This window comes from Theropithecus gelada, chromosome 11 (assembly GCF_003255815.1).
Source record: "Theropithecus gelada isolate Dixy chromosome 11, Tgel_1.0, whole genome shotgun sequence".
Lineage (NCBI taxonomy): Eukaryota > Metazoa > Chordata > Mammalia > Primates > Cercopithecidae > Theropithecus > Theropithecus gelada.
This window is the reverse complement of record NC_037679.1, coordinates 116,499,516-116,525,935: the sequence shown is the minus strand read 5'-3', so window position 1 is coordinate 116,525,935 and position 26,420 is coordinate 116,499,516. Positions and strand designations below refer to the sequence as shown.

General features: G+C 33.9%; 1 protein-coding gene across 6 annotated transcripts in view; it reads left to right on the top strand.

The window, feature by feature from the left end:
• C2CD5 (C2 calcium dependent domain containing 5) overlaps positions 1-26,420 on the top strand; it is a 95,191-nt gene that overhangs the window by 48,544 nt on the left and 20,227 nt on the right. For all 6 annotated transcript variants that reach the window (XM_025402744.1, XM_025402746.1, XM_025402748.1 and 3 more), the window contains 12 exons: positions 3,307-3,421; positions 6,389-6,484; positions 10,111-10,302; positions 12,271-12,457; positions 16,475-16,639; positions 20,330-20,470; positions 22,426-22,489; positions 22,864-22,925; positions 23,150-23,248; positions 23,739-23,828; positions 24,317-24,404; positions 25,433-25,519. In XM_025402744.1, coding sequence (XP_025258529.1) covers positions 3,307-3,421; positions 6,389-6,484; positions 10,111-10,302; positions 12,271-12,457; positions 16,475-16,639; positions 20,330-20,470; positions 22,426-22,489; positions 22,864-22,925; positions 23,150-23,248; positions 23,739-23,828; positions 24,317-24,404; positions 25,433-25,519 — 1,386 coding nt within the window. The remainder of the gene's footprint in view (positions 1-3,306; positions 3,422-6,388; positions 6,485-10,110; positions 10,303-12,270; positions 12,458-16,474; positions 16,640-20,329; positions 20,471-22,425; positions 22,490-22,863; positions 22,926-23,149; positions 23,249-23,738; positions 23,829-24,316; positions 24,405-25,432; positions 25,520-26,420) is intronic.

Genomic DNA, 26,420 nt, shown 5'->3' with positions numbered 1-26,420 from the left:
TTCTCCTAAAATAACTTTTATAATTATAAATAATTCTGTAGATTAGCAGAAGAAACATGGTGTTTAAGGTGAAGAGGTTTGTTTCTTAACTTCTTTGAAATGTTTATTAAATGTGACCTCACATCTCAGCTGTATATCCTTCAAATAACTAAATAGTATCATTTCATGTGTGGCATATATAGTTGCCACAAAATTTTAAGCCAGATTCAAACATGTTTGCTTTTATGTTAGTATAGTATCCTCAATTTTGTACTTTTGTGGGGTGAATAAGATAATTCAAATTCATTAGTGTATTTCTTATAGGAAAACACAATACATTCCTGTAAGACTGTAGCTACCAGTTTTTAAACCTTAAACATTCTATTGTAGGGATTAAATGCTGTGATATCTCTGAATTTTTATTGGTAATAGAATAGGCGGAATCATAATTACTACTTGAAGATTCTGTAGCTCATGTCTGGCATGAGTATAAAATAAGCTTTGATGATAAATTTAACTTTTCTTTACTGTTAAACAAATTAATCTTAATTTTGTTTTAATTAAACGCCCCCTAAATTTAGTAGCCAAAAATTTTTCCTTTAGTCTCTTGCTTACAGTTGTAGATAATTGTTAGTATAATTACCAGTTTGTGATTAAGTGCTCCCTACTGTATGCTTGCCTTGCTTTCACCTAGAATTTAGGGCCATTACTTTCTGTAACCATTTCAGTGAGCTGCCATAGTTTTCAGTCTGTACTGTCACCTGATCCAAGCATGCGCCAAAATATCCACTGTTTCTGGCTCCTGTATGCTGAATCTGCTTTGCAAACCCTTCGTTCTTTGAGCTTTTGCTTTAGCCAAAAACCAAATTTAACAAGTTTTCTGGAGTGTGGACATACGCCATTTGCTTCCTTAGCTCCCATGTTATGTAACTCTTTAGCTTTGTATTAAACTTGTAAATACTTTATTAAATACAATAATGGCATCCCCATGTGCAATTGTGTGGCTCATGTGTTAAAATAAAGGCTGCTTGTGAATTTGTCAGAAGAATATGAATGCTCCACTTGTGCTGCATTCAGCTTTTTTGTTTGTTTGTTTGTTTTTTGAATCAGCCATTTATTCTTTCATAGTGTTTGGTTTAATTATTTGATTATTTTATGTGTTATACTAAGGTAAGTTTAATGTAAATGAACTTTGTATTCTATGTGATATCTCGTAGGAATTGTTATAACATACTTTCCCACTTAGACATGCTGGCCTTTTAAAAATAAATATATGTAGAACTTAAGTAGCTTTCTCCATTTTTTATTAATTTTTAAAACACTGTTTATGGATTACTTTCTGTAAAGTTCATTTTTAAAACAGTAAAGCTACCATGTATTACTTGTGGTACAGATGTAGGCAAACCTAATGTGAGAAAAATCTATTCTTATAAAAACATAGTACATAATTATTTGCTTTAGAAAATAATGTTGTAAACTTCTAGAAGGGTTTAAAAAAGTAAGTAGGTTTTATTAGTGAGCTTATGAAAAGTTAGACTTTTTATTTCATGCAATTTTTGGGGGAAATAGGTATTTTCTAAACTGAGATACATTTCTGTAGTTATTTGTGATAAGTATTTTCTCAGAATCATAGGTAATTTAATAGATTAGAGCAACCACTTGAATAATAGTTCATCTTATGGTACAAAAATTCTCTTTTAGGAAAGGATGATATTAAATGGATGTTCAGATTGGTCCGTAAGTGTGTATGTCTTAGAAGAAAAAGAGAGTATGGATTTGAAAGTGTATTTTTGCTGTTAATATATATACTTCATTTGGGAATATGAAGAAATTCTTTAACACAAGTAGTATTTGTGTAAAATAGGTTCACTTAATTGTTCACACATTTCTTAATTTATAACATTGATTGCTAATACCATATTGTAGTCTTTTCTATTTCTCGTCCTTATTTTATCTTGTACTTTGATGTTTTTCTCAGTTTCCTGAATTCTGCATTTCTTTCTTCTGAAAGAAAGTTTTAAGGTAGCTTTGTCTTGGAACCAAAACTTTAATTCAAGAACTGGCTGGCATCATTTGTAGTTCTGGCTTTTATCTCCTTAATTCTCCCTTTTGCTGATCCTCCTCCCTGTGGAGGAAACAAAAATTTCATCATAGGAATGTGAGCTATAACACGCCTCTTAACCTTTCTTTACTTTGCTGTCTTCACTATTTTACTAGTGAGTATAATTCTACTTATTCTACTAATTTTGAAAAACATATTTTGAAAATCAGATATATACTGCAATTCAAAAATAGAAACTTTGGATTTTTTGGTTTTTAGATTTATTAGTGTCTTTAAATGGAAAATTTACGATGAGAGCTTAGCATTCTATTTAGAGTTGATTTTTTTTTTCTATCTCAGGTTGTTCCCAAATGAGAATTGGCCACAAAAAGAAATAAATTATGATATACTAATTATAGACTTTCTGTTTTTAACACGTTGTACATGAAAAGCTACTATAATTTGCAGCTGCTGTCACCAGTAGTTCGCAGCTAAATGCAAGTGATTAGGAAATATGTATGACAGATGCTCCACTTACAGTGCTCCATTACAAGCAATATTGGACTTCTCTTTGATAATAAAATACAATTCTGTGATTCTAAATCATTTTTAAAAATTACAGACCAATACATGGAGTGTTATATCTGAAATTTTTCCTTATATACATTACCAAAGTATTTGAATTAATTTTTTAAGTGTGTTTGCTTTCTTTTTTTTTTTTTTTTTAATTAGTCTCTAATTTCTTGTATTTTGCCTGAAGACCCACATCTCTATAGAAGGATGGCTTACAGATGGCTTTCTCTCTTTTAACATTGACAAATCTTTGCCTTGGAAAGAATCCACAATATAGTGAGTTATAAAAAATAGGTACCAAGAAATGAAATCAGAATTTAAGTTAAATTTATGGATATAACACATAAGGTGTTCACTCAGTGAGGTGAGATGTAGGATATCCTCTTAGTCTAATTCTAAAATTCTAATCATAGCTAAGATAAGAATTTGGAAACTCTGGGTCTACATTTAAAATTATATCTAATCATATATTCCTTTAGTTATCTCTTAAAGTAATAAAGCAAATGCAGATAGGTGGTTTGTTTTCCAGCAATCGAGTTTAAAATGTTAAATCTTATGCCTTTTGAGAAGTAACATTTTAAAGATGGGAAGTTTAAAAATCCATTATAGAATAATACTTCTTTACTTCCCATAGTATGTTTATTTTAAACATTTCATGTTCATATAGATAATGTGCTGTTGAGTAATAAACTGATTTAAAATTTATTTTTCAGATGAACCAGAAACTCGAGATGCATGGTGGGCAGAAATCAGACAAGAAATAAAATCACATGCTAAAGCATTAGGCTGTCATGCTGTAGTGGGCTACAGTGAATCAACTAGCATCTGGTAAATGATAATAACAACTTGATTTTCTAGACAGTAATTTAGACTGCCATCTGAAAGGGGAAAAGCTTTATGCAAATAAAAGAAAAGAGAATAGCGAAGTGGTCAGGAGCATGGGCCTTGGAGTACATTAGATTAAGGTTCGTATGCCGTCTTTGCCAGTTAATGACTGTGTAATTATGAGAAAGTTATTTAACTCTTCTGAGCCTCAGTTTGTACATTAAAATGGAGATAATACCACACATCAGTTAATTGTTTAAATCAATATTAAATGAGAATATAATACTGGCACATAGCAAATATTAACTCTAGGCTTCCTTTATTCTACTGTGTAACTGTATTAACTTCTTTCACTGGAACCTTTGGAACCCTTAATCTACTGTAAATGAATTGCCATGTGCCTTTAAAGTTTGTCCACAAACTCATTCTGCCTTCTTTTACCTAATGTAATGTAACTTTCTCCTGCTAACAAATCATTCTTCCTAATACTGACAAATTAGGGAGGGGCTTTCATACTCTTGGTTCTCAATTCCTTTTTCTCCTTCCCTTGATTTGAACAATCTCCTTCTTTAAAGTACATGCCACTCTACTGTTCCATTATCTACTTCCAAAGCATTCTTTTGCCTATCTTAGTTACTTCTCTGTTCTCTCTTCCAGTTACACATGATTATGTTCATTCTAGCAACTGGCATTATAGTTTCTTATTCTCAAGTCCTCTGACCCCACTTAACTTTCAACCATATTTTGGACCTCAGTATCACTTGATACTGCTCCTCCTTAAAATTTTGAAACTATAAAATTTTACTCTCAGATCACAACTTAACGTTTTTCTACCAGTATCATTTGCTCTTTTATATCTAGTTTGTCTTGAACCTTACCTTAACCAATTGTTTTCTCAGCCCCTTACTTAGGTTCTGGCTTTTCTTGTTCTTTTGCCATCCTTGAACCCTACTTTCAGCCCCCTCAAAAGTTTACAATTGATACCATCTAGAAACTGTTTAACCTTCTGCTATCTTATTTTTCTACCATCTATTCTTAGATAATTCTTACTGTCAGATCCTCTGCTCTTGTGGTGATCCTTATTGTTAGGGAAAAATGATTAAACTGTAGTAAATGTGGGCATTACAGAGCCATATTATTTAATCTTCTGTGGGCTTTTCTTTTCCTTTGCAGATCATGTGTTATACTCCTGGACTGTTTATTCCCATAGTAGCTGTTCTACTCTTGTTAACTACTAACTTTGTCATGCTTATCTTGCCTTACTCCCTGGTTGTCTTGCCGCGTTGATGGATTTAATGTCATAAACTTTCAAGCCTCAGATAAATGATTTTTTTGTTTGTTTGTTTTTGAGACAGAGTTTCACTCTTTCATTCAGGCTGGAGTGCAATGGTGTGATTTCGGCTCACTGCAACCTCCGCCTCCCGGGTTCAAGTGATTCTCCCACCTCAGCCTCCTTAGTAGCTGGGATTACAGCTGCCTGCCACCATGTCTGGCTAATTTTTGTATTTTTAGTACAGATGGGGTTTCACCATGTTGGCCAGGCTGGTCTCAAACTCCTGACCTCATGATCTGCCCGCTGCGGCCTCCCACAGTGCTGAGATTACAGGCGTAAGCCACCATACCCAACCAGAGATATGATTTTATAAAGAAGACATAGTTCTTGGTATCAGATTTACATTCTACTGGATAATTATGATGTAAAATAAATTTTAAAATTGAGATATAGATGCTTTGGGATCCTAGAGGGCTGAAAGCTTGAAGTAGAATTGGAAGAAAGTGTCAATGAAGTAACTGATGCTTGAGTTGGATTTTGGGGGAGGAATATGAATTTTATAAATAAAAAGAAAAGGCATAGGGAGAGGTTTCAAAGCTTATAAGATGCATTCGACGCTTAAAAGAGTAGCAAAAAAAGAAGGCCACAGAATGTTGACTCAGGATGGCTGAAGATAGGTCACAGTTGGAGGAGTCTGCAAATGAGTTCAGTTAATTTACTTAGAAGTTTGAGTACATCTGACAGAAGCTTTTTTTCCTTTCTAGACCTCAAAAACATCTATGTATTTAAAGTTTTACTAATCTTTTCTGTTCCAGCCCATGCTACTTTCTGTTACTGGATTAAACTCTCTGAAATGCACTTCTGCTCTTACAACTTCTTGATTTGAAGGCATCAGTGGTTTCATGTTATTCCTTCTGACATCCTTAATTCCTACCTACGCTTTAAGCCTGGTCTCCCTTTGTTTATTTACAGTTCAAGTGACTGTTCCTTCCCTGTTCTCTTAGGCTTCTGTTTTATTTATACCTGGTTTTCAGCAGTTCATCCCTAGGTTGCTACTTTTCTCATTTGTTTAGGTTATCTCATTCAATAATTATGTTGATTGTTTAATTTTTTAGCTTTCAAATTGGGTGACATATAAAGAATTTAAAAATTATTTTGAATATCAGTTTTCTGTTATATGGTGATATAGTTTAAGCTTCATTTAGTAGATTTTATGTATTGTTTCAGAAACCTTTATAATGATTTAAATTTAGATTAAGCTATATAAATCACCTATATAGAGATATTTAAATAGTTGTGCTTTTAGAATAATTTTAATAAAACTTCATATACATTTAAAGAATATTTTAATATAATTTGATTCTTGCTAGATTCAGCAATATAATTTATTACTGCTTATATATTTTGAAACATTTCATTCTTTCAGCCTTGCCATATTTTAAATGAAGTTACTGTCTTTAATATTAATACTTTATTTCAATTTTTAATTTATGAAGAATTCTTGTCCTCCATTCAAATAAAGTTACCTCTGTTTTCTAGGCTAGGTTTAGGAGTTAAACCTCATAAATATTAATTAATATTTAGTAGAGTCTAACTTGAACTTAAATTGTCACTGTTATAATTATTTTGATAGTTAGCATTTTCCAAAGTTACACTGTCTGAAAAATGTTAACTTATTTGTGTTTTTTCCTTTATAGTGAAGAGGTCTGCATTTTATCTGCATCTGGTACAGCGGCTGTACTGAATCCTAGATTTCTGCAGGATGGCACTGTGGAAGGCTGTTTGGAACAGAGGTTGTCATGGCAGCCTGGCTTATTTTCCATAAGGGCAGAGAAGGGAGAGGTTGACTTTTTTTCTCAGAGTTGGTATAATTCTTCTCTGTAGGGTGGCTTACAGTGGTACAGTGTAGAAATCAGGACCAAGCACTTCACTAATTTTTAACTAACCCATAGTAACAGAGGAGTATTGGATTCTGTACTATATGGCAAACATTGTTTCTAGTATCTTGATAAGTGACATGTGTGATTGCCAGTTGAAGAATTTCAAGTGTACATTTTTTTTTGCTTCGTCATGATATAGAACTAATCTTTTGATTTTTGTCTTCCTTTCATTTCCCTGTGTCTCACCTCCAAAAACAGAGGTTATGAAACAATTTTTATAAAAACAATTCTTAATTTATAAAATAATAAAAGTACTGTATTTTATCAAGATTATCTATAGATATAATATATATGGTCCTTCCCTGTCCATAGGGAATTGGTTACAGGACCCCTTGCAGATATCAAAACCTGCAGATGCTCAAATCCCTTATATAAAATGGTATAGTATTTGCATGTAACCTATGCACATTCTCCCCTATACTTTAAATAATCTCTAGATTATTTGTAATACCTGATACAATACCTGTTCATCATTTCATTTTCATGGATTCAGTGTAATGCTCAGCACGTGGCAAATTCATTTTTTGCTTTTTGGAATTTTGTGGGATTTTTTATTTTTTTCCTGAATATTTCAACCTGTGGTTGGTTGAATCCATACATGCCAAACCCATGGATACGGAAGGGTGACTGTATATTTAAATATATATACATATATATATATAGACACACACACACATATAAACTATTAGTTTGTTACCAGAGTCTACCTGGATAATACAGATTTTAATTACCCCTTATGCCACAGTGTGCCTATTTACTTCCCCCCCCCACCCAGTATTAATATATTAAGCATATATTAAGAAAGGAAGCAAAGGTCAAGTGTGTGGTGGCTGACGCTTGTATTCCCAGCACTTTGAGAGGCTGAGGTGGTTGGATCACTTGAGATCAGGAGTTTGAGACCAGCCTGGCCAACATGGTGAAACCTCATCTTCACTAAAAATACAAAAATTAGCCTGGCATGATGGCGGGCGCTGTAATCCCAGATACTCCGGAGGCTGAGGCAGGAGAATTGATTGCTTGAGCCTGGGAGGCGGAGGTTGCAGTGAGCCAAGATGGCACCCCTGTTATCTAACCTGGGCAACAGAGCGAGACCCCATCTTAAAAAGAAAAAAAAAAAAAAGGCAAAAAAATTCTGTACCTTGTCAAATTTAGTATAAACTTGCAAGCATTTAAGATATTCTAGTTCTGGTATTCACTAGAGGAACTTGGTCAGTTTCTTTGGTCCGTATTAAAATGGATATTGACTATTATAAATTCCAGAGCCTTAAAGGTCATTGTAAATAGGAAAGTGAAGGTGGGGCATTTTGAAGCACACTAAATAATTAGAATGTTGCGTTGAGAAACTCTCTTTGTCTGTGAGTTGTACCAGTGGTACGATATAGTTCTTACACGTCTGTAGATTTCATTCTTAAGTTGATAGGAAGCCTAATTTAACAAGTAACCTTTTTCATGTAGCTTGTTTTTTTTCTGTATTGTGGCTTGGATGGATACAGTACATTCTCTTATATGGTAGTTCAGTACAATAGGTGCCACCCCTAGTTGTAAAAAAAAAAAAAAAAGAAAAAGAAAAAAGAAGGAAAATGTCTTTTCTTTCTGCTATGAAATTATTGTTGCTTATTAGAAAAAATTTAGAGAATGTAGGAGAGTAGAAGGAAAAAAAGATTCCTTATGATCTCACTATTCAGGGACAATCCCTGTGTACATTTCATATTTTGAATGCTTTCATAAATTTTAATACTTTTATTTTTATGCCTTATATATACCACTAATGTTGACATTTGTGTGAGCCGTTTAGTTAAAAATTGCTTCAGTTTTCATCCTTTTATACCCCCTGATAACACATTGGCTTTGGATTCAAACAAACTGAAATTCAAACATGAGGCCTGCTACTTAGTGCTTAGTGTGACTTAGCAAGTTATCTCAGGTTGGTTTCAGGCTAAGTGGAACTACTATTTGCTGCTATATGGTGAACATTATACTGTGTTTAGCTATAGTTTTCTTATTTAATCTCTAAAGAAACCCACAAACTTCTCTAGGTACATATTCTAGTTTTATAAAGGAGTTTCTGAGAGGTTAAGTAATTTTCTTGTTCAGGATCACACAGTTCGGTTCAGATGTCTGACTTCTCTGTTAGTTGTAATATACCAGAATGGCATCTTCACAGTAAAAGAATATCTGGGAGTAATTTAATGTGAGTTAGAGAGTTATGAAGATTCAGTTAAAAATTCTGTAGTCCTAGCTACTTGGGAGGCCGAAGTAGGAGGATCACTTGAGCCCAGGAGTTGAAGGCTACAGTGAACTATGATTGTACCACCACCACACTCCAGCCTGGGTGACAGCAACACCCTGTATCCAAAAAAAAAAAAAAAAAAAAAGTATGTAAAAAATCTGCAAAAGTCTTGTTTCCTGGTATATATAATATGAATTTTCCTTTACTTTTTAAATCTGTCTGGTTGCCAAGTTTCAGCTTCTAATGGGTTCCTTTAAGTTAGGGAGCATTGAGACCCACATCTTTCCAGAGCTCTGGAGGATCTGGTTGTGTGAAAGTGTGGAGTCTTTTTGTGGAGCTTCTCTCTGTTTCCATCCTTATTGTGCCGACATGCTCAAATTTAATGAACGAAAAAAATGCTTAATCATTTTAGAATGAACTCACAAACAGCATAATACGACAAGCATTTTATAATGAGTGGGGAGGTTGTGGATGGTTCATTTTTGGTTTATGTATATCATTTATGAAATAGATGTTTTGGTTTTTCAAAAAAGTTAAAACTATCACAGGAAATTAGAAATCTTAGAGTATGCCTATTTTTGACTTACTATTTTTCTTTTTTAATACTTTTTACATTAAATTAAAAACTATTATGCTTGGATTTTGTTTTTCAATTTTTGGGGGTACCTAGTAGCTGGTATATATTTATAGGGTACATGAAAATATACAATTAAATTATTGATTATAGTCACCCTGTTGTGCTATCAAACGCTAGGTCTTATTCATTCTTTCTATTTTTTTTGTACCCATTGGCCATCCCCACCTTCCCTCCAGCCTGCCACTACCCTTCCCAGCCTCTGGTAACCAAAATATTTTTTTTCTTTGGGAATTTTTTTGTGGTTATATTTGTCAACCAGTGGGAAAATATCATCATCATCTAACCATTTTTTTTTTTAAATGTTGTATCCCAGAGAAAAAACTTTGAGGTGATAGGGGTGTTTGTCAGGTGATAAGTCATCACACAAATAAATTGGTGCAAAATAACTTTGCAGTTGGTAAGTCTTTTCTCTCATAGGAGAAATGCATGGTTCTGATTTCATGGTCGTTTTTAATTCTTATCAGTCATAGTGGTACTCTTGTAGCCTACAGTGGTAGAAGTTGGATAGTTCGTATACAAGTACTGTGTATGTAATATCACTTACATAATTATTTTTGAAAAAATTTGTATGTTTTTAAAGAATGTCTTTTTTTTCTTAATCTATTTATATAGGCTTGAAGAAAATTTGTCTACACGTTGTGGGTTTTGCCATATACCGTATGATGAACTGAATATGCCATTTCCAGCTCATCTCACATATTGCTATAACTGCAGGAAACAAAAAGTTCCTGATGTTCTGTTTACAACTATAGACCTCCCAACAGATGCAACAGTTATTGGAAAAGGTTGTCTTATTCAAGCAAGGTATGTTTGTGAAAACAGCATTTGGTGTCCCTGAAAAAGTATGATATATGGAGCCATAAACTTATTTTCAAGTGTCAGCTCTACAGTTTCCAACCTGTTTGATCCTGCACAAACTGGGCAATTCTGCTGGAACTTTGTATTTTATTGCATGTAAAAAAAAAAAAAAAAATCCTCTGTGTAAAACTCAAATAAGTTTTTATACAAAAGCAGTTTTTAACTTTTAAATTCTATACAAATATTTATCATTCTGGGAATTATTAACCTGCCAAAGGCTAGGGATGTGACTAAGTATAGACTGCTTCAATGACATTCAATATGTAACACATTTTAGAAATTGACTCTCTTTTTTTCTTTTAAAGAATAGTGCCATGAAGTGTTTCTTTTACTGCTTTAATTAGCTGGTAAGAGTTCCTTTTAAAATGCACTGGAGTAGAAAATCCTAATTGGGACACTCATGACAACAGCTGCCAGGTTACCAAATCCATCAGGTACTTCTGTCCTCATCTTAGTTCTGACATCTCAGCAATAGTGACAGCATTATTTTCGCCTTGAAATTCCTTTGATTTCATGATGCCACACCTTCTATGTTTTCCTACCTTTATGTGTAATCTTCAGCCTCCTTGCTGACTTCTCATTTCTTGATCTTTGAGAGCCATGGATTTGGACCCTTTGCTCAAAGCTCTCTCCCTAGTTGAACTCATCAACTTATATAGATCTATATGCTATCTATGTATCTGTGACTGCCAAATTTATAACTCTAGTCCAGAACTTTCTTTTGAGCTTTAGACTTATATACCTGTCTACTTCTATCCCATTTTGATAAGCCATAGGCATCTCATACTTGTTCCACGTTGAACTGCTGATTTTCTCCACTTTTCTTATTAGCCTTTTTTGTTTTAATGGTACCTTTATCCAGTTCTTCATGCCAAATTTGGTATTCTTTGACACTATCCTCTTTTTCAACCTCCCTACATCAAATTTATTACAAAGCCCATTGATTTTTCTTCTAAAATGTATTTCTAATCCATTTATTTTTTTCCCTCTTGTATCTTAGACCTTCCATTTGGGATTGTTTTCCTTTTGCCTTAAGTGTGCGCTTTAGTATTTCTTTTGATGGATCTGCTGGTAGTGAACTATTTTTTTTTTTTTTTTGGTCTGTCTGAAAAATGTGATTATTTTACTTTTATCTTTAAAAAATATTTTGGGCTGGCAGCTGTTTCTTTACAGCACATTGAAGATACTCTTTCACCACTGTCTTCTGGCTTTCATTGCTACTGTTGAGAAATAATCTATTAGTCTATTAGTCTTTGAATATAGCCTATGTGGCACAAAGTAGATGCTCAAGTGACTTTTGTATTTTTTTAATGAGTAACATTTTCTTCTGCTTTCCATTTATATTGAACACATGCAGTTATAAAACCTAAGATTTTAAATGATATTCTCTACTGATTTTGGTCATTATTTCATTTTTAGAGATTTTGAGATTTTTTATTGTTTACTGAAATATGGTTCTTTAAAATATTTAATTTTTGTGGGTAAACAGGTCTATATATTTAATGAGATACATGAGATACTTTGATACAGGCATGCAATGCATAATAATCGCAACGTGTAAAATGGGGTGTCCATCCCCTCAAGCATTTATCCTTTGTGTTAGAAATAATCCTGTTATACTCTTAGTTATTTTAACTTGTACAATTAAATTATTGTTGACTGTAGACACCCTGTTGTGCTATCAAATACTAGGTCTTACTCATTCTTTCTGTTTTTTTGTACCCATTATGCAATAGGATTTTTAGTGCAAATTTATACAATGACAAAAAAACAGAAAAGTTTATTGATATAACTCAGTAAGTCCATTAAAAACAAGTAAATGTTTTATTCAGCACACTTTTAGAAAGTTTTAAAAATTGACATTTTTAAAGATGGTACCAAGAATACTGTTCACTGACTTATTTTCATTTACAGGTTATGTCGCTTAAAAAAGAAAGCACAGGCAGAAGCAAATGCTACAGCTATCAGTAATCTGTTGCCATTTATGGAATATGAAGTGCATACTCAGCTAATGAATAAACTAAAACTCAAAGGAATGAATGCTTTGTTTGGACTAAGAATTCAGATCACAGTGGGTGAAAATATGTTGATGGGCTTAGCGGTAAGTTTAGATGTTTTTGGTTTTGTTTTATGATTTCTTTAATTATAGTAGATTCTATTTTATGTGATTCAAAGAGTCTTTTCAAAGACTTATCTAAAGACTTTGACATTAAGACCTTTATGGGATGAGGACATTTTAAGAAGTGAAATATCTGGTGATGGGTTTTCACATATTTTAAAGGGACTGTGATCATAACTTTAATAATTCTATTTCTAAAAGTTACCATTTGTCACTTGCTTAATAAGTTGTCCACAGTTTTTCTGGACTTTATTATTGTTTACATATTGCTAAAACAGGGTTCCCCCATCTCAGTACCAGGGCAGGATACCTCTTTGTTGCCGGGAACTGAGTTGTGCTTTGTAGGATGCTTAGCAGCATCCATGGCAACTCCCCACTATAACATAGTAGCATCTCCCCAGTTGTGACAATCAAGAATGTCTTCAGAAATTGCCAAATGTCCCTTAGTGGGCAGAGCAAAATTACCCCAGGATGTGGATTAATCTTTAGTTTTGATGGAGAAGATAAAGCAAAACATGTGAGACACTATTAGACAGACAATTAAGCTTTATCATAAATGTGCACCTGTGGCCAGTGGTAGACTGTGTAATAAAATACAGGTGTTTCTGGCCAGGTGTGTTGGCTCACACCCATAATTCCAACACGTTGGGCGGCTGTGGTGGGAGGATCACTTGGGCCCAGAAGTTAGAGCAGCCTGGGTGAGACTACTCTCTCTATAAAAAAATACTAAAAATTAACCAGGTGTGCTGGCAGGAAGCTCAGGTGGGAGGATCACTTGAGTCCTGGGAGGTTGAGGCTGTAGTGAGCCCTGATCATTTCACTGCGCTCCAACCGAGGCGATAGAGTGAGACTCTGTCTAAAACAAAACAAAACAAAACAAAAAAAAAAAGGTGTGTTTCTTAAGTGCTGATGAAATACAAGAGAAGAAGAAACAGCTGTGTCTTAGCTTAAGGTTCATTTTGGCTTGTTAGCAAATAAATTCAGACTGGAAAGATGATAATGAGGAAAGCCAGTGCTGCTTCTATAAGTAGTGTAGGACTCAGAGAACCAGGTGCCTGCAAAATGTGTATTGATCATATGGAATCTGATGAACTATGTTTATGGAAGTTCTCTCATTTTCTAGGTACTTTGCTAACCAGCATTTTGTCTGTGTTACTGATAGTTTTCAAATTTAAATTCTCTTGCCATCTTTTTGAGAATACCTAGACATTTAATTTTAAGAAAATAATGGAATTTGGCTTTTTTGTCCCTATACATTTGCAGGTCGAATGCACATTTGTTCCCTGTTTCATCTTTCTCTAAGAGCAAATATGTAAATTTTTGTACGTAGAGGATAATTGTATGATGACGATAAACTAATCAGGTATTAACAGTTTTCTAACAACAGAAATTTGTAATAAGTAACTTGGTTCATATTAAAATATTTGATATTTAGGCTGGGCATGGTGACTCATGTCTGTAATCCCAGCACTTTGAGAGGCCGAGGTGAGTAGATCGCTCAAGCCCAGAAGTCTGAGACCAGCCTGGGTAACATGGCAAAACCCCATCTCTACTAAAAATACAAAAATTACCCAGGCGTGGCAGCTTGTGCCTATAGTTCCAGCGACTTGGGAGGCTGAGGTGGGAGAATCAGCTGAGCCTGGGAGCTTGAGGCTGCAGTGAGCCATGATCGTGCCACTGCTCTCCAGTCTGGGGACAGAGCGAGACCCTGTCTAAAAAAAAAAAAATCTCTTTTATACTTAGAGTAACTTGGGGAAAAGTAGTTATTTTAATTCAGTGGTCTAAAAATTTGTATGCTTAGTGAGGACATTACATAAATGTATAATTTGTGCTTGATGCAAGACTGTAATGATTGGTGGGTGCCTATGCATGTCAATTAAGAGCTGGATTCAGATTGAGGGGTTTAAAAAACATTTTGCTAGCTATAGCAAACATTTTTGATGATCGAGTCCCAGGAAACTAGTTTATGACACTGATGTAATTCAAGACTTGCCTCCAGTATTGCTTTTCTGATTCATACTAATCTTTTCCTTCTTGATCACTGGTGCTACTAACTACCACGGTTTGACATTTCATCTTTGTGCTTTGTTATAGTTTGTGCACTTAAATCGTGAAGTCTCAAGAGTAGCTTCTTTATGGGGTGATCTCTGATGAGTGCCGACTAGATGTTCGGCACTGTGCTATTCCAGAAGGAATGTGATATTATCTTCACTTTACAGGAGGAGAAAATGTGTGCTGTGATAGGTTGAGACTATAAAGTGATGTGGTTACATGTGTTAGAACTGGATTTCAAATCCAGGCCTATCTGATGCCAGAGTCTGTGTTCTCAGCCGTTCAGGGCTGTTGCTTCATTAATGAGGAGCTAAAACTCATTAGAAGTGGTGGACTAAGGCTTCATATGGCATGGCGGAGGGGCGTTCCCTGGTTGAGTATTAGAGACTTGGTCATGTATACAGTGATGGACACTAATGAACAAACCAGGAGTAAGCACTCTTGAGGAACAATTTCATCTACTATGCAGACTTCTTCATCAATCCCTTTTTAGGATTGGTGTTGAGTTAAAAGAGTTGTCTTTTCTCTTTCCCATTCCACCCCGTTGATGTTAACAATTTGATGTTTATACTTCTATTTTTTTGCTTTGCTTGTATTAGCATATTTACACATAAGTGCACATAAGGATATATATAAATGTTACCTTGTTTTGTATTTCTCATAATAGTTTTCCAGTAGTAATGATATGTAGTACTGTTTCAGAGTCAGATATTAAATAGTAATTTAATTAGATGATATTTAAAATAAATCTGTATCAAGTAAAAAATTTTCTCTGCTAATTAGGAAGGTAGGGCAATATAGTGAAATAAGTTTGGGTTTTGAAGTGAGAAACACTCAATTTAAATCGTTTGTCTACATTTACTGACTTGACTTGAGTAAGTTCCCTGTCCTTTCTGAATTTCAGTCTCTTGCCTTGCAAAAGTTTCCTCTTTACTTTTGCCACCTTTAAAGATAGAGCGTCTGCTCATTCATGAAAAATTTGTTTTTTAGCAACCTTTAATATTTTTTTGCTATTTTTAATTCTAATTGTATTTTTTAAAATGATGAGGTAGGTCAGGGCCCAGTGGCTCACACCTGTAATCCTAGCACTTTAGGAGGCTGAGGCAGGTGGATCAGTTGAGGTCAGGAGTTGGAGACCAGCCTGGCCAACATGGTGAAAACCCATCTCTACTAAAAATACAAAAATTAGCTGAGTGTGATGGTGGGCGCCTGTAATCCTAGCTACTCAGGAGGCTGAGGCAGAAGAGTCACTGGAACCCGGGAGGTGGAGGTTGCAGTGAGCCAGGATCATGCCACTACACTCCAGCCTGGGTGTAAGAGTGTGACTTGGTCTCAAAAAAAAAAAAAAAAAAAATTATGAGGTAGAAACATAAATATAATTGGGTATGTAGTGAAAAGTAAATCCCCATTTCATAACTGTCTCCCACCTACCCAGGGGCCTCCCCAAAAGAAACCAACCCTTGTTACCAGTTGTTTTTGTGTGCCTTTCCAGAGACGTCCTATATATACCCTGATGCTGATTATATTCTTCCTTATACGACATTCTTGGTTTTTGTTTGTTTGTTTGTTTGTTTTTTCTTGTTTTGAGACAGTCTTGCTCTGTTGCCCGGGCTGGAGTGCAGAGGCATGATCTTGATTCACTGCAACCTCTGCCTTCCGGGTTCAAGTGATTCTCCTGCCTCAGCCTCCTGAATAGCAGGGATTATGGGTGCACACCACTACACCCAGCTAATTTTTGTATTTTCAGTAGAGACGGGGTTTCACCATGTTGGCCAGGTCTCGAACTGCTGACCTCAAGTAATCTGCCCACCTCGGCCTCCCAAAGTACTGGGATTACAGGTGTGAGCCACTGCACCCAGCTGTTGACCACATTCTTAAATATGAAAACGTAAGGACTGTTATTCTGTAGATATTTTTTCTGATTATTTCGCCATTATTTTTTACAAGTCTGCCACAGGTGTATATTTAGCAGCTTTACCAACCCCTGGTGGTATTCAGATTGCCGGGAAGACTCCTAATGATGGCTCATATGAACAACACATCTCCCATATGCAGAAGAAGATAAATGACACAATTGCTAAAAACAAAGAGTTATATGAAATCAATCCTCCAGTAAGTAAAACAAACCTACATTGTGAATATATTAGTTATTATTTATTAGTATATTTTTAGGTTATCTTATTGAGGACATAAGATTTTTTTTTCACTGTTTAGATTAGCTTTCCTTATTACTCATTCTTTCACCTCCCTTTATGTCTTTGCTCAACTGTCTCCTTTTCGGGTAAGCCTACTCTAACCATTCTATTTAAAAATTATGACTTCATTTTTGGCACTTCCTATCACCTTTCCCTCTTTTATTGTTTTCTGTAGCTCTTATCTTTGTGAGTGTGTCTGTGTTTGTGTGTGTGTGTGTTTTATTGGTCTATTGCCTGTTAGTACCAGTAGAATCAAGCTCCATGAGGGCTTTATTTCTATTGCCTAGAAAAGTTTCTCTTGGTATTAGTCTCTTAGTATTTGTTGAGTGATGAAATAAATGGTTTAAAATGTTCTTTGTTAGTAAAAAGAGATTCTTATCGGTGGTAAAAATGTGAAAGAAGTTTTTCAGTTACAGTTTCTTTTTTTACAAGTTTGCTCCCAGTCATTTCCTTTAATCAGTCTTTTTACCAACTTTGCAATAAATATCACAATGCTTCCTCCTCTGTGGATGCCTAATGGCAGTAGTCTGAATTGAAAGAAAAATGTGTTGGAGTTAGAATGAAACTTTTTGTTTGTATGAGTCTCTGATAATAAAATACTTTCACAAAAGGAAATTATAACATCGTTGTTGTTTTTATTATTTTAAATGTCTTACCTAACTGGCTGATCTTCTGGAACAGTGTGTCTGGATTGTTGCATCACAAGTATAGCTTTCATCGTATTATTCTAGTATAGTTGTTAATTTGGGAGGAATTTTAAGGATATGACCTAGAGCTGCACTGTACTGTGGGAGCCACTGGCCACATGTGACTTTTGAGCACTTGTGACTAGTCTGAATTGAAATGTGTAGTAAGTATAAAATACACACTGGATTTTAAAGATTTAGTGTGAAAAAACTGTGTAAAATATGAATATTTTTGTATTGATTGTGTGTCAAAAATTTGATATTTTGGATATACTGAATGAAATAAAATGTTTTATTAAAATTGATTTTATCTATTTCTTTTTACTTATTATGTATGTGGCTTGCTTTGCTTTATATTTGTATTGAACAGTACTGACTTAGGGCATCTTTAAAATGAATACAAATGTTGATGTGTTAACATATTTATATTTGAAAAATAGACTGTAAAAGTTCTTTGTGCACCACTTTACTGACTGCTGATTTTTATAGTACATTATTTTTATTTGATAGTTATATTTTGAGGCCGGGCGCGGTGGCTCAAGCCTGTAATCCCAGCACTTTGGGAGGCCGAGACGGGCGGATCACGAGGTCAGGAGATCGAGACCATCCTGGTGAACACGGTGAAACCCCGTCTCTACTAAAAAATACAAAAAAACTAGCCGGGCGAGGTGGCGGGCGCCTGTAGTCCCAGCTACTCCGGAGGCTGAGGCAGGAGAATGGCGGGAACCCGGGAGGCGGAGCTTGCAGTGAGCTGAGATCCGGCCACAGCACTCCAGCCTGGGTGACAGAGCAAGACTCCGTCTCAAAAAAAAAAAAATAAAAAAAAAAAATAAAAAATAAAAAAAAATAAAAATAAAAATAAAAAAAAGATAGTTATATTTTGATATTTGAACATCTGTTTATAGTCTGCCACTTGGGAAAAGTGATTTGTAAAACTTTGTGTTAGGGTTTCATATATTCTTCATTTATTATTTCTAATGATATGAGCTGAACTCTTTTACTTAATAGTGTTTCTTACCTCTGTAAATCCATCCTAACCTCCCACAGGGAGAGTGGACTCTTCCTCCATTGTGTACGTGTTGTACCTGTATATACTTGTATAGAAACTGTTACATATTATTATACTTAGTTTTTATATATCTGTCTTCCTTTACTGTAATGTAAGGTCTTTGGAGACAGGGATGTATTTAAATAAGAATATGAATTAAGTTACTTCATCCATTCAGTACTTACTGAGCTGCTACTGTGTGTCACACAGTTTACATTTAGAAGGAGGGAGTGAATCTATTATGATTTTAAAAATTTTAGTATATATGAATTTCATGTGTTGAGGATAACTGTATTTTCACAACAGTTCTCATCAGTTTATGAATCTTCTAATATGTCTTTCCTTATTGTAGATACTGACTACATTATAGTCTTTTAGAATAATCTCTTAGCATTTGTTTGACAGAGTCAGTATACAGGATTGATTACCAGGCCACTATATACATTACAGTGTTGTGTTGTGTCCACCCTGAATATGTGGATCAGGGTGTTCCTTCTCTTGGGATGATAGCCCTCAATGAAATAAATGCTGCTGTTTGAATTTTTTCTCAATACATTAAAAAATGTTTCTAATACAGAGGTGTAGTACCACTTAAGCTTTCTGTAGATAATCAAAGGTATCAAAATAAGATGCATATCTCTTGGAATAACAGTACTAGTGATGAAATTTCAGTATGAGTGTAGAACGTATTAAATACCAGACAGTTATATTTATTAAGTCTGTGGCATTGTGAACAAAGGCATAACAGAATTTAAAACTACTGTAAAATTATAAAAAGTTGTGTGGTATCTAATGGGAATAACGTTGCACTGTGTATCAAAAGACTGATCTAGACTGGCTCTACACTTTCTAGTTTTCAGATCTAGGCAGACTACTAATTTACTTCTGAATTACAGCTCTTTTCCATTTTGTAGTCATTATAATGTTAACTTTATAGAGGGCAGATTAATTTGGAGTACAAATAAGATAAATGGATGTGAAAGTGCTCCATAGATCATTACATTGTGAAATTGTGCGGTGGTAGCCTTTTATCTAGGGTATGTACTAGCAATGAACATTTAAAACTATATATTTTTGAAGAACTTTATGTACAATTTCCTTGTTTATTAAAAAGACAACTCTGTTGCATCAGCAATAGGCTATGCCTTTTGCTTTTGTTTTCACATATTCACATTCTTCCAGCATTCATTGTGGCCAAGAGGTGCTTAGAACCTCTAGCGATCTTTGGCTATGTAACAGCAAAAAGCTCACTAAGCCATACAGTATTGCACCATACATTGACCTTAAAAGGATCATTATTGTAACTACCAAAGTTTATTTAGCTTAATAAATAACAAATACGTGCATAGTATATGTGTATATATATTCATACTCATACATTGATCATATTCCACGTTTTGCTATGTGGAGCTTTGAAAAATTACCAGTGGATAAGAAAAGATATAAAAGATTAGAAATCTTTCTAGGAACATAAGTCTTTAAATTTTTATGGCCTATTAGGACTTTCATAATGCTGAATAGAAAATATGCACACCCAGGAGTACTGGATTTCTGGGCTGTAAGGACTGCCAATTCCATACACATTGTAGTGTCCTGTGTGTACACTGGATGTCAGTTTTGTCTTGTTATGTCTGTGACAGTTATATATATTTTTCTGATTCATGTATCATTAAGGCTGCCATATCCTCGTATCATTAAGGCTGCCATATCCTCTATAAAAGTTTAGTTATAAAGGTTATACTTAAGTACAGACTTCACTGAGTATAGTTTACAGGCTTTTTCTCCACAGCTAGGTGTCTACTAATATAAAGATATAAAATTTAAACTGGAAAAGACAATCTCATTTAATATGAAACAATTATATTTCTTTTAGGAGATATCTGAAGAAATTATAGGATCACCCATCCCAGAACCTAGGCAACGCTCAAGACTTCTAAGATCTCAATCAGAAAGCTCGGATGAAGTTACAGAATTAGACCTTTCACATGGGAAAAAAGATGCTTTTGTTTTGGAGGTAATGTCGCAGTGGACTAATTTCTTAAAGGTTTTGGAAGCTAAGATACACATTTTTTCAGATGCTAAATTAGTATACTTTTATATCATTGCAACTGTTATAAATATTTAAAAAATTAGTATATAAATTACAACAAACTTGAAAATAACAGAACTTGGTAACATATGTTTGTTCATTACCAGGTGACTGATATAATAATGCAGATGGTTCTGAAAAAGTTAATGTATGGGTTGAAATAATGATACAATAGTATTAAACCTTTGAAGTTATTTTCATAAACTTGAATGAATTTAAATAAGAAATTAAAGTGTCATTCTTTAACTTACTATAATTATTACTTTTTTTGTATGTTACTGTAGTTAGAACATTTTTTAATATAAACACTGTAAATTCTGAGTGTAGTATTTTCTTACCGAATTCAAAAGGTATAATTGACCCATCTTTATGAAAAGATACTCAGAACACTTTAGGAACTTTCCCAGAGAGTAAATATCACATGAAAAGTTGATGGAGACTCCTTCTTCCCAGATCTGCCTCCTCTGCACTCCCCTGTAGAATGGTTGGCTCCCAAAGAGAGAGATTTTTCTTTTTCATATCGAAGGACAGGAAAAATAAATGAGTAAGATGTAAATTGAGAGAGAAAAAAATCAGATGCTTTGATCTCAGTGTAGCAGGAAGCTGGTGGTAGAATAGTGTTGGGATGGGATTGGAGGTTTAAAGAGTCAGGAACAGTGCCAGTGGCTGTAACAAGGATCTATGAGAGACGCACAGGCCTAACTAAGGTGAGAGTGTCATTTTGTAGAAAACCCAACATGTATGGTTATTTGTCCCCCACTTTTTCCCCACATTTCTCTACAGTCTGAGAATGGAAAATATGTTATGGAAAATATGCCAGGTCAAGGAGGCTAAAAGTTCCAGGGTACTATTTAGAACAATGCTGCTCAAAGTGTGATGTAACTACTTGTGGCGTCAGCTCTACCTGGGAGCTTGTAAGAAATGCAAATTCTTGGGCCCCTACCTCAGACCTAGTAGATGAGAATTTAAACGTGGAGCCCAGGAATCTGTTTAACAAACTTTCCAGGTGATGTCAAACATTACCTGAAGTTTGATCTAGGGCATTATTGATATGTCTGATCTTGGGATCCTGGCTAAGTAGAGAGGCACATGAGAACAAAGTGCTTCAAACATGGGCAGAGGACAGAGGGCAAGTAGAAGATCCAGTAAGAGAGGACAAAGAGACAGGACTGTAGTTGGAGAATGCTCGAGATCCTGGGTGTGGAGCATTTTGGGGAATAGTGGGTTGAGGTATGACTGTGACTGTGGGTAGCCACGTGAAGTGGAAGTGAAAGTGGTTCTTGAAGTCTTGAGGGTGATGTGGGAAGAAGAAGCTTAGCAAGTCTGCAGATTAGGACTTAGAAACTGAGATGCAGATGAATGTCAGCACCTGTCCAGCTGGGTAGTTTCCCTGTTTATTATTCACAGTGGATTACAGTGATATAAGAAAAATAGAATTTAGACCTATTTATTTTATTAGAAAAATAGAATTTAGACCTATTATTAAATATGTCTTTAAATTTATCTCTGCCTAATTCCATTGTAAAGCAGTTCTGCATTTAGTCAAAGGATTTGATTACACTTTATTAATTTAAACAAATTGGAATAATGATTGCTTATGACATCTTTGTAAGTCTTTAGAAACATATTCTCGTAAAGGTTTGAGAAAGAGCTAGTTTTCTTTTTTAACTTAGTGTACTTTGTATGTAAAATATTTCACTTAGAAGTATTTGTGGTTATTACTGTGGAGGAATTTACTGATATTAGAATTTTCTTGTTACATGTTTTTCCTTAGGGAAAAATGACTCTGCTTTTTCTTGACTCTATTAATAAATAGTCTTTTTAATGTGAAATAATTATGCATTTGCTACATATATAATAGTTTTATTCTCTATTTTAAGATTGATGACACAGATGCCATGGAAGATGTCCATTCTCTACTTACTGATGTTCCTCCTCCTTCAGGTGAACCAAAAAATTACCTTTGAGATGAAACTAGTTTTATATATAAATGTTTTAGCTCATAATTGTTACAGTACTTATTTTACTTTAAATAAGGACTTACCACAGTGTCACAGCTTATCATGTACTTTGCTACTCCAAGGTAGAAAACATAACTTAGGTGGAAGTGATTTTTAGTCTTTTTATATTTATACATGGAAAAAAAAAACCTATGATAATTTATTGGGATGGTTTAAAGTCTCCTGCAGGTATAATTTTAGAAGAAAAAAAATGAAGGGTTTTTTAGTTAGAACTTCATGTAATAATTGAAAAATGTCATTTAACACAAAAATCAATGAAATATTATCATATATTTTGATTATAATTTATTTTGACAGGCTTTTATAGTTGTAATACAGAAATTATGCCCGGTATAAATAATTGGACATCTGAAATACAGGTAAACCTTTTTTTCTTAATTTTAAGCAAATAACACATAAGTTATCTTAATAAGTTCCATCTAAATATTTGTTTTGTTTTTTTTTTTAACCTCCTTATTGCAATTAAAATACTATCCTTATTCTACTACGTTAGTTAATATTGTTCATTATTTGGCAGTTTATCAACTGTTAAAATATTTAGTTAAAAATAATAAAATGACATGTTCTGTCACCCCACATTTAGATGTTCACTTCAGTAAGAGTAATCAGATTAAGCAGCCTCAACCTGACTAATCAAGCTCTCAATAAGAACTTTAATGATCTCTGTGAAAATTTGCTCAAGGTAGGAACCTTCTGACGAAATTTTATTTCATGCGTCTAAGATAATGAAACTTTAAAAGTGTCTATATTGCTGTGTTACCTGTAATACTTTACAAAGTTGTGGGCTGAATCACTCCTACCTCCTTATCTTACCTCTGTCAGCAGGTGAGATACTAAAGTTGTCCTGTCCCCCTTACTATATCATACTATAAAAGAAATAGTTTGTTAGTTAATAGCTTTAACTTCCATAAAAATCTAGTGTATATGTGTACATTAAAAAAAACTTACTATATTGTTTTTTGTGACTTACTGACAAATGATTAAATCTTATTGTCTACTTAAATATTAAAAAGTATATTCTTAGTGTAAAAATACACACAAAAAAGTGGACCAGTTTTGTTTTAATTTTTTTTAACTCTCCATTTACTATAATATAATGTACATTAAGAAAATCAGCTTTTATAAATTTTTAAATAAAAAAGGTGACATTACTAATATTTTCTATTGTGTAGAGCCTGTACTTTAAACTACGATCTATGATCCCCTGCTGCCTTTGCCATGTAAATTTTACAGTATCTCTGCCTGAAGATGAATTAATTCAGGTAATTAAGATTTAGTCCATTATTAAAGAATAGTCTTTATCTGATCTATTATTTTTATTATCTATTTCATTATCATAATTTTGCCATAATTAAGTAACTTATACTAGTTTACCTCAGAGTATTACAAAATATATGTTAGTATGCATTAGGCCATGTGCGTTTCTTTTTCTGAACTTTAGTTATCTGAGGGAGTAAGTGCACATATGCTCCAGCATGTGTACAGTAGGATCTGTACCCATCATGTGGGATTTTACCAGTTCCCATTTTTTAGAGAAGGTTCTTCAGCTCTTTCTGGAATATTGAGATTTAGGTGTAACTGTTTGGCATAGTTGTAGTTTGTGTATCTGAATTTATATATAATTCTGGTTGAGGATTTTAACCAGGAAAGGTATTTGGTGTAGGTTGTACCATGGTACTGAAAAAAATATGTAAGAAACTTACTTTTGGCAGTGATTATTTTGCTAACCATATTGTTTCTATAATTCTAGGTTACAGTCACGGCAGTTGCAATAACTTTTGACAAAAATCAGGCTTTACAAACCACAAAAACCCCTGTTGAAAAGTCGTTGCAAAGAGGTAAGTCTTTACTGGATAGGAAGTTCGGTTTGTGTTTGTCTGTGTTATGGTTCAGTGATAAAATATACAGGACAGCTGGATTCAGTAAATTACTTGTTCCTTGAAGAATATTTGCTGCTTTTTCTGTTCATCTTTGTGAAGATAACTGTGTGGATAAGCATATGGCTGACTTGATATTTTTCATACATGACTAGGTGGTATTTGACTGATATTTACATAGGGAATGCTGCTGGGTTTTTTAGACTTAAATTATAGCATACTAATTCTGCAGTAATATAAGGGTTTCTGTACTACGATCTCTGGCAAGGTCTTCAAGGCATCTGAGGACCTACTGATGTAGTAAGCACAATTGTGTGCCTGTGTATTATTTTCAGGACAAGTTCCATAGTGTTCAACAGATTCACAAAGGTGGCCTTAATCCAGTAAAATTTAGAAAGTAGTATTTGTAATATATTCTGAATAAATCCAAATTACTGGAAACTATGTGTTCTGAAAAACACATAATGAGGGATACTATACTTTCTTGTATAGTTCGAATGACTTACTGGCTAAATGAAATATTCATGATTAGTCCTAAACTTTTAAAAGTTGATTACATTCTACATGTATAGCATTGATAAGATTTGAGCAGTGAGTCAGGTAGATGTATTAAATGATTCTGTGTTCCGATATTTGTCAAAGAAGACATGTAACCAGTTTAAGTGGCATAAAAACTAGTAATGGACAAAGTGTAGGATATTAATTATTATTATCTAGCATTTATTATTTGCAAAGCACTGTGCTAAATTACTTACAGATATTAATTTCTTAAAGCCTCACAACAGTCATACCAGGGAAGATAGCACCAGTCTCAGCATCATGTAGATGAAGGGTTTCCATGGGAGAAATCAGGGAGAAAATGACCAGAATAAATTGGGGCGGGAAGGTGGAGCTGCGAATATGTATATGTATGTTGTCACAGATTCTTAATTTAAAAAAATTAATAATAGATCATTACTAAATAACTGGTATTTTTCTTGCCTTTCTAGCCTCTACAGATAATGAAGAACTTTTACAGTTTCCACTGGAACTGTGTTCAGATTCACTTCCTTCTCATCCTTTTCCACCAGTTAAAGGTTGGTTAAGTAAGGGAAAAAGCAAACACAAATCCTAGTTTCTAGTTCCTTTCACTGCTTCTTCATTATAGGCAATCTTACTACCTTGAGGTGAAAATGTATCCTTCATTCCCTCATTATATGTTTCTTCATATTCATAAAGGGGATAAATTAATGTTCCTCTTATTTTAATTTCTCAAGTAATTTCATTATAAGGTATTAAGGTAATTTTTCCTGTGATATTCCATTCTCATACCTTAATGTGTTAAAGCTTTATTTTCAAAGGTTTGGATTTCCCACTGTAACTATTCACACTTAGAATACTTGATATTTATATTATATTTGGTAAGTTTTTTCCAGCAACAATTAAACCTTCACAAAAAGTTTTGGATTTTCCTGGACAACAGAATGCTTTTTTTTTCGGAGGATATATGAAGAGGTTTTGAGTGGGAGTAGTACAAGTGAGAAAGGGATGAGCTTCCGGTCTTTGCTGTGGTGATAATTGAAGAACATTGTTATGTACTTATATAAGACACTGCAATTTTTTTTTTCCGGTGCAAATTGATAGCTCCTTACTTTAATAGCAATAAATCTATTTTGATCTGCATAATCTTTGGAGAAAAGTGGGAGGTATTGTTTTCCTTTCTCATCTGATTTTAGTATAATTTTTATTACAAAAAATTAAAATTACTATACCTTATTTTGTAGCATTATGTATTAGATAAATATAGTATGTGTTTTTCACTAAGTTTGTTTTGAGAAATGATACAGTTATTTGAAATCAGCTATTCAACTTTCATGTCTTATAATACAATGGATATTATTTTATGATTCCTACTCGTTATTTGATACCAAATTATGTATAATACAGAATAGTTTTATATTCACTTTACGTATATGTCAACATAATCTTTATTAAATC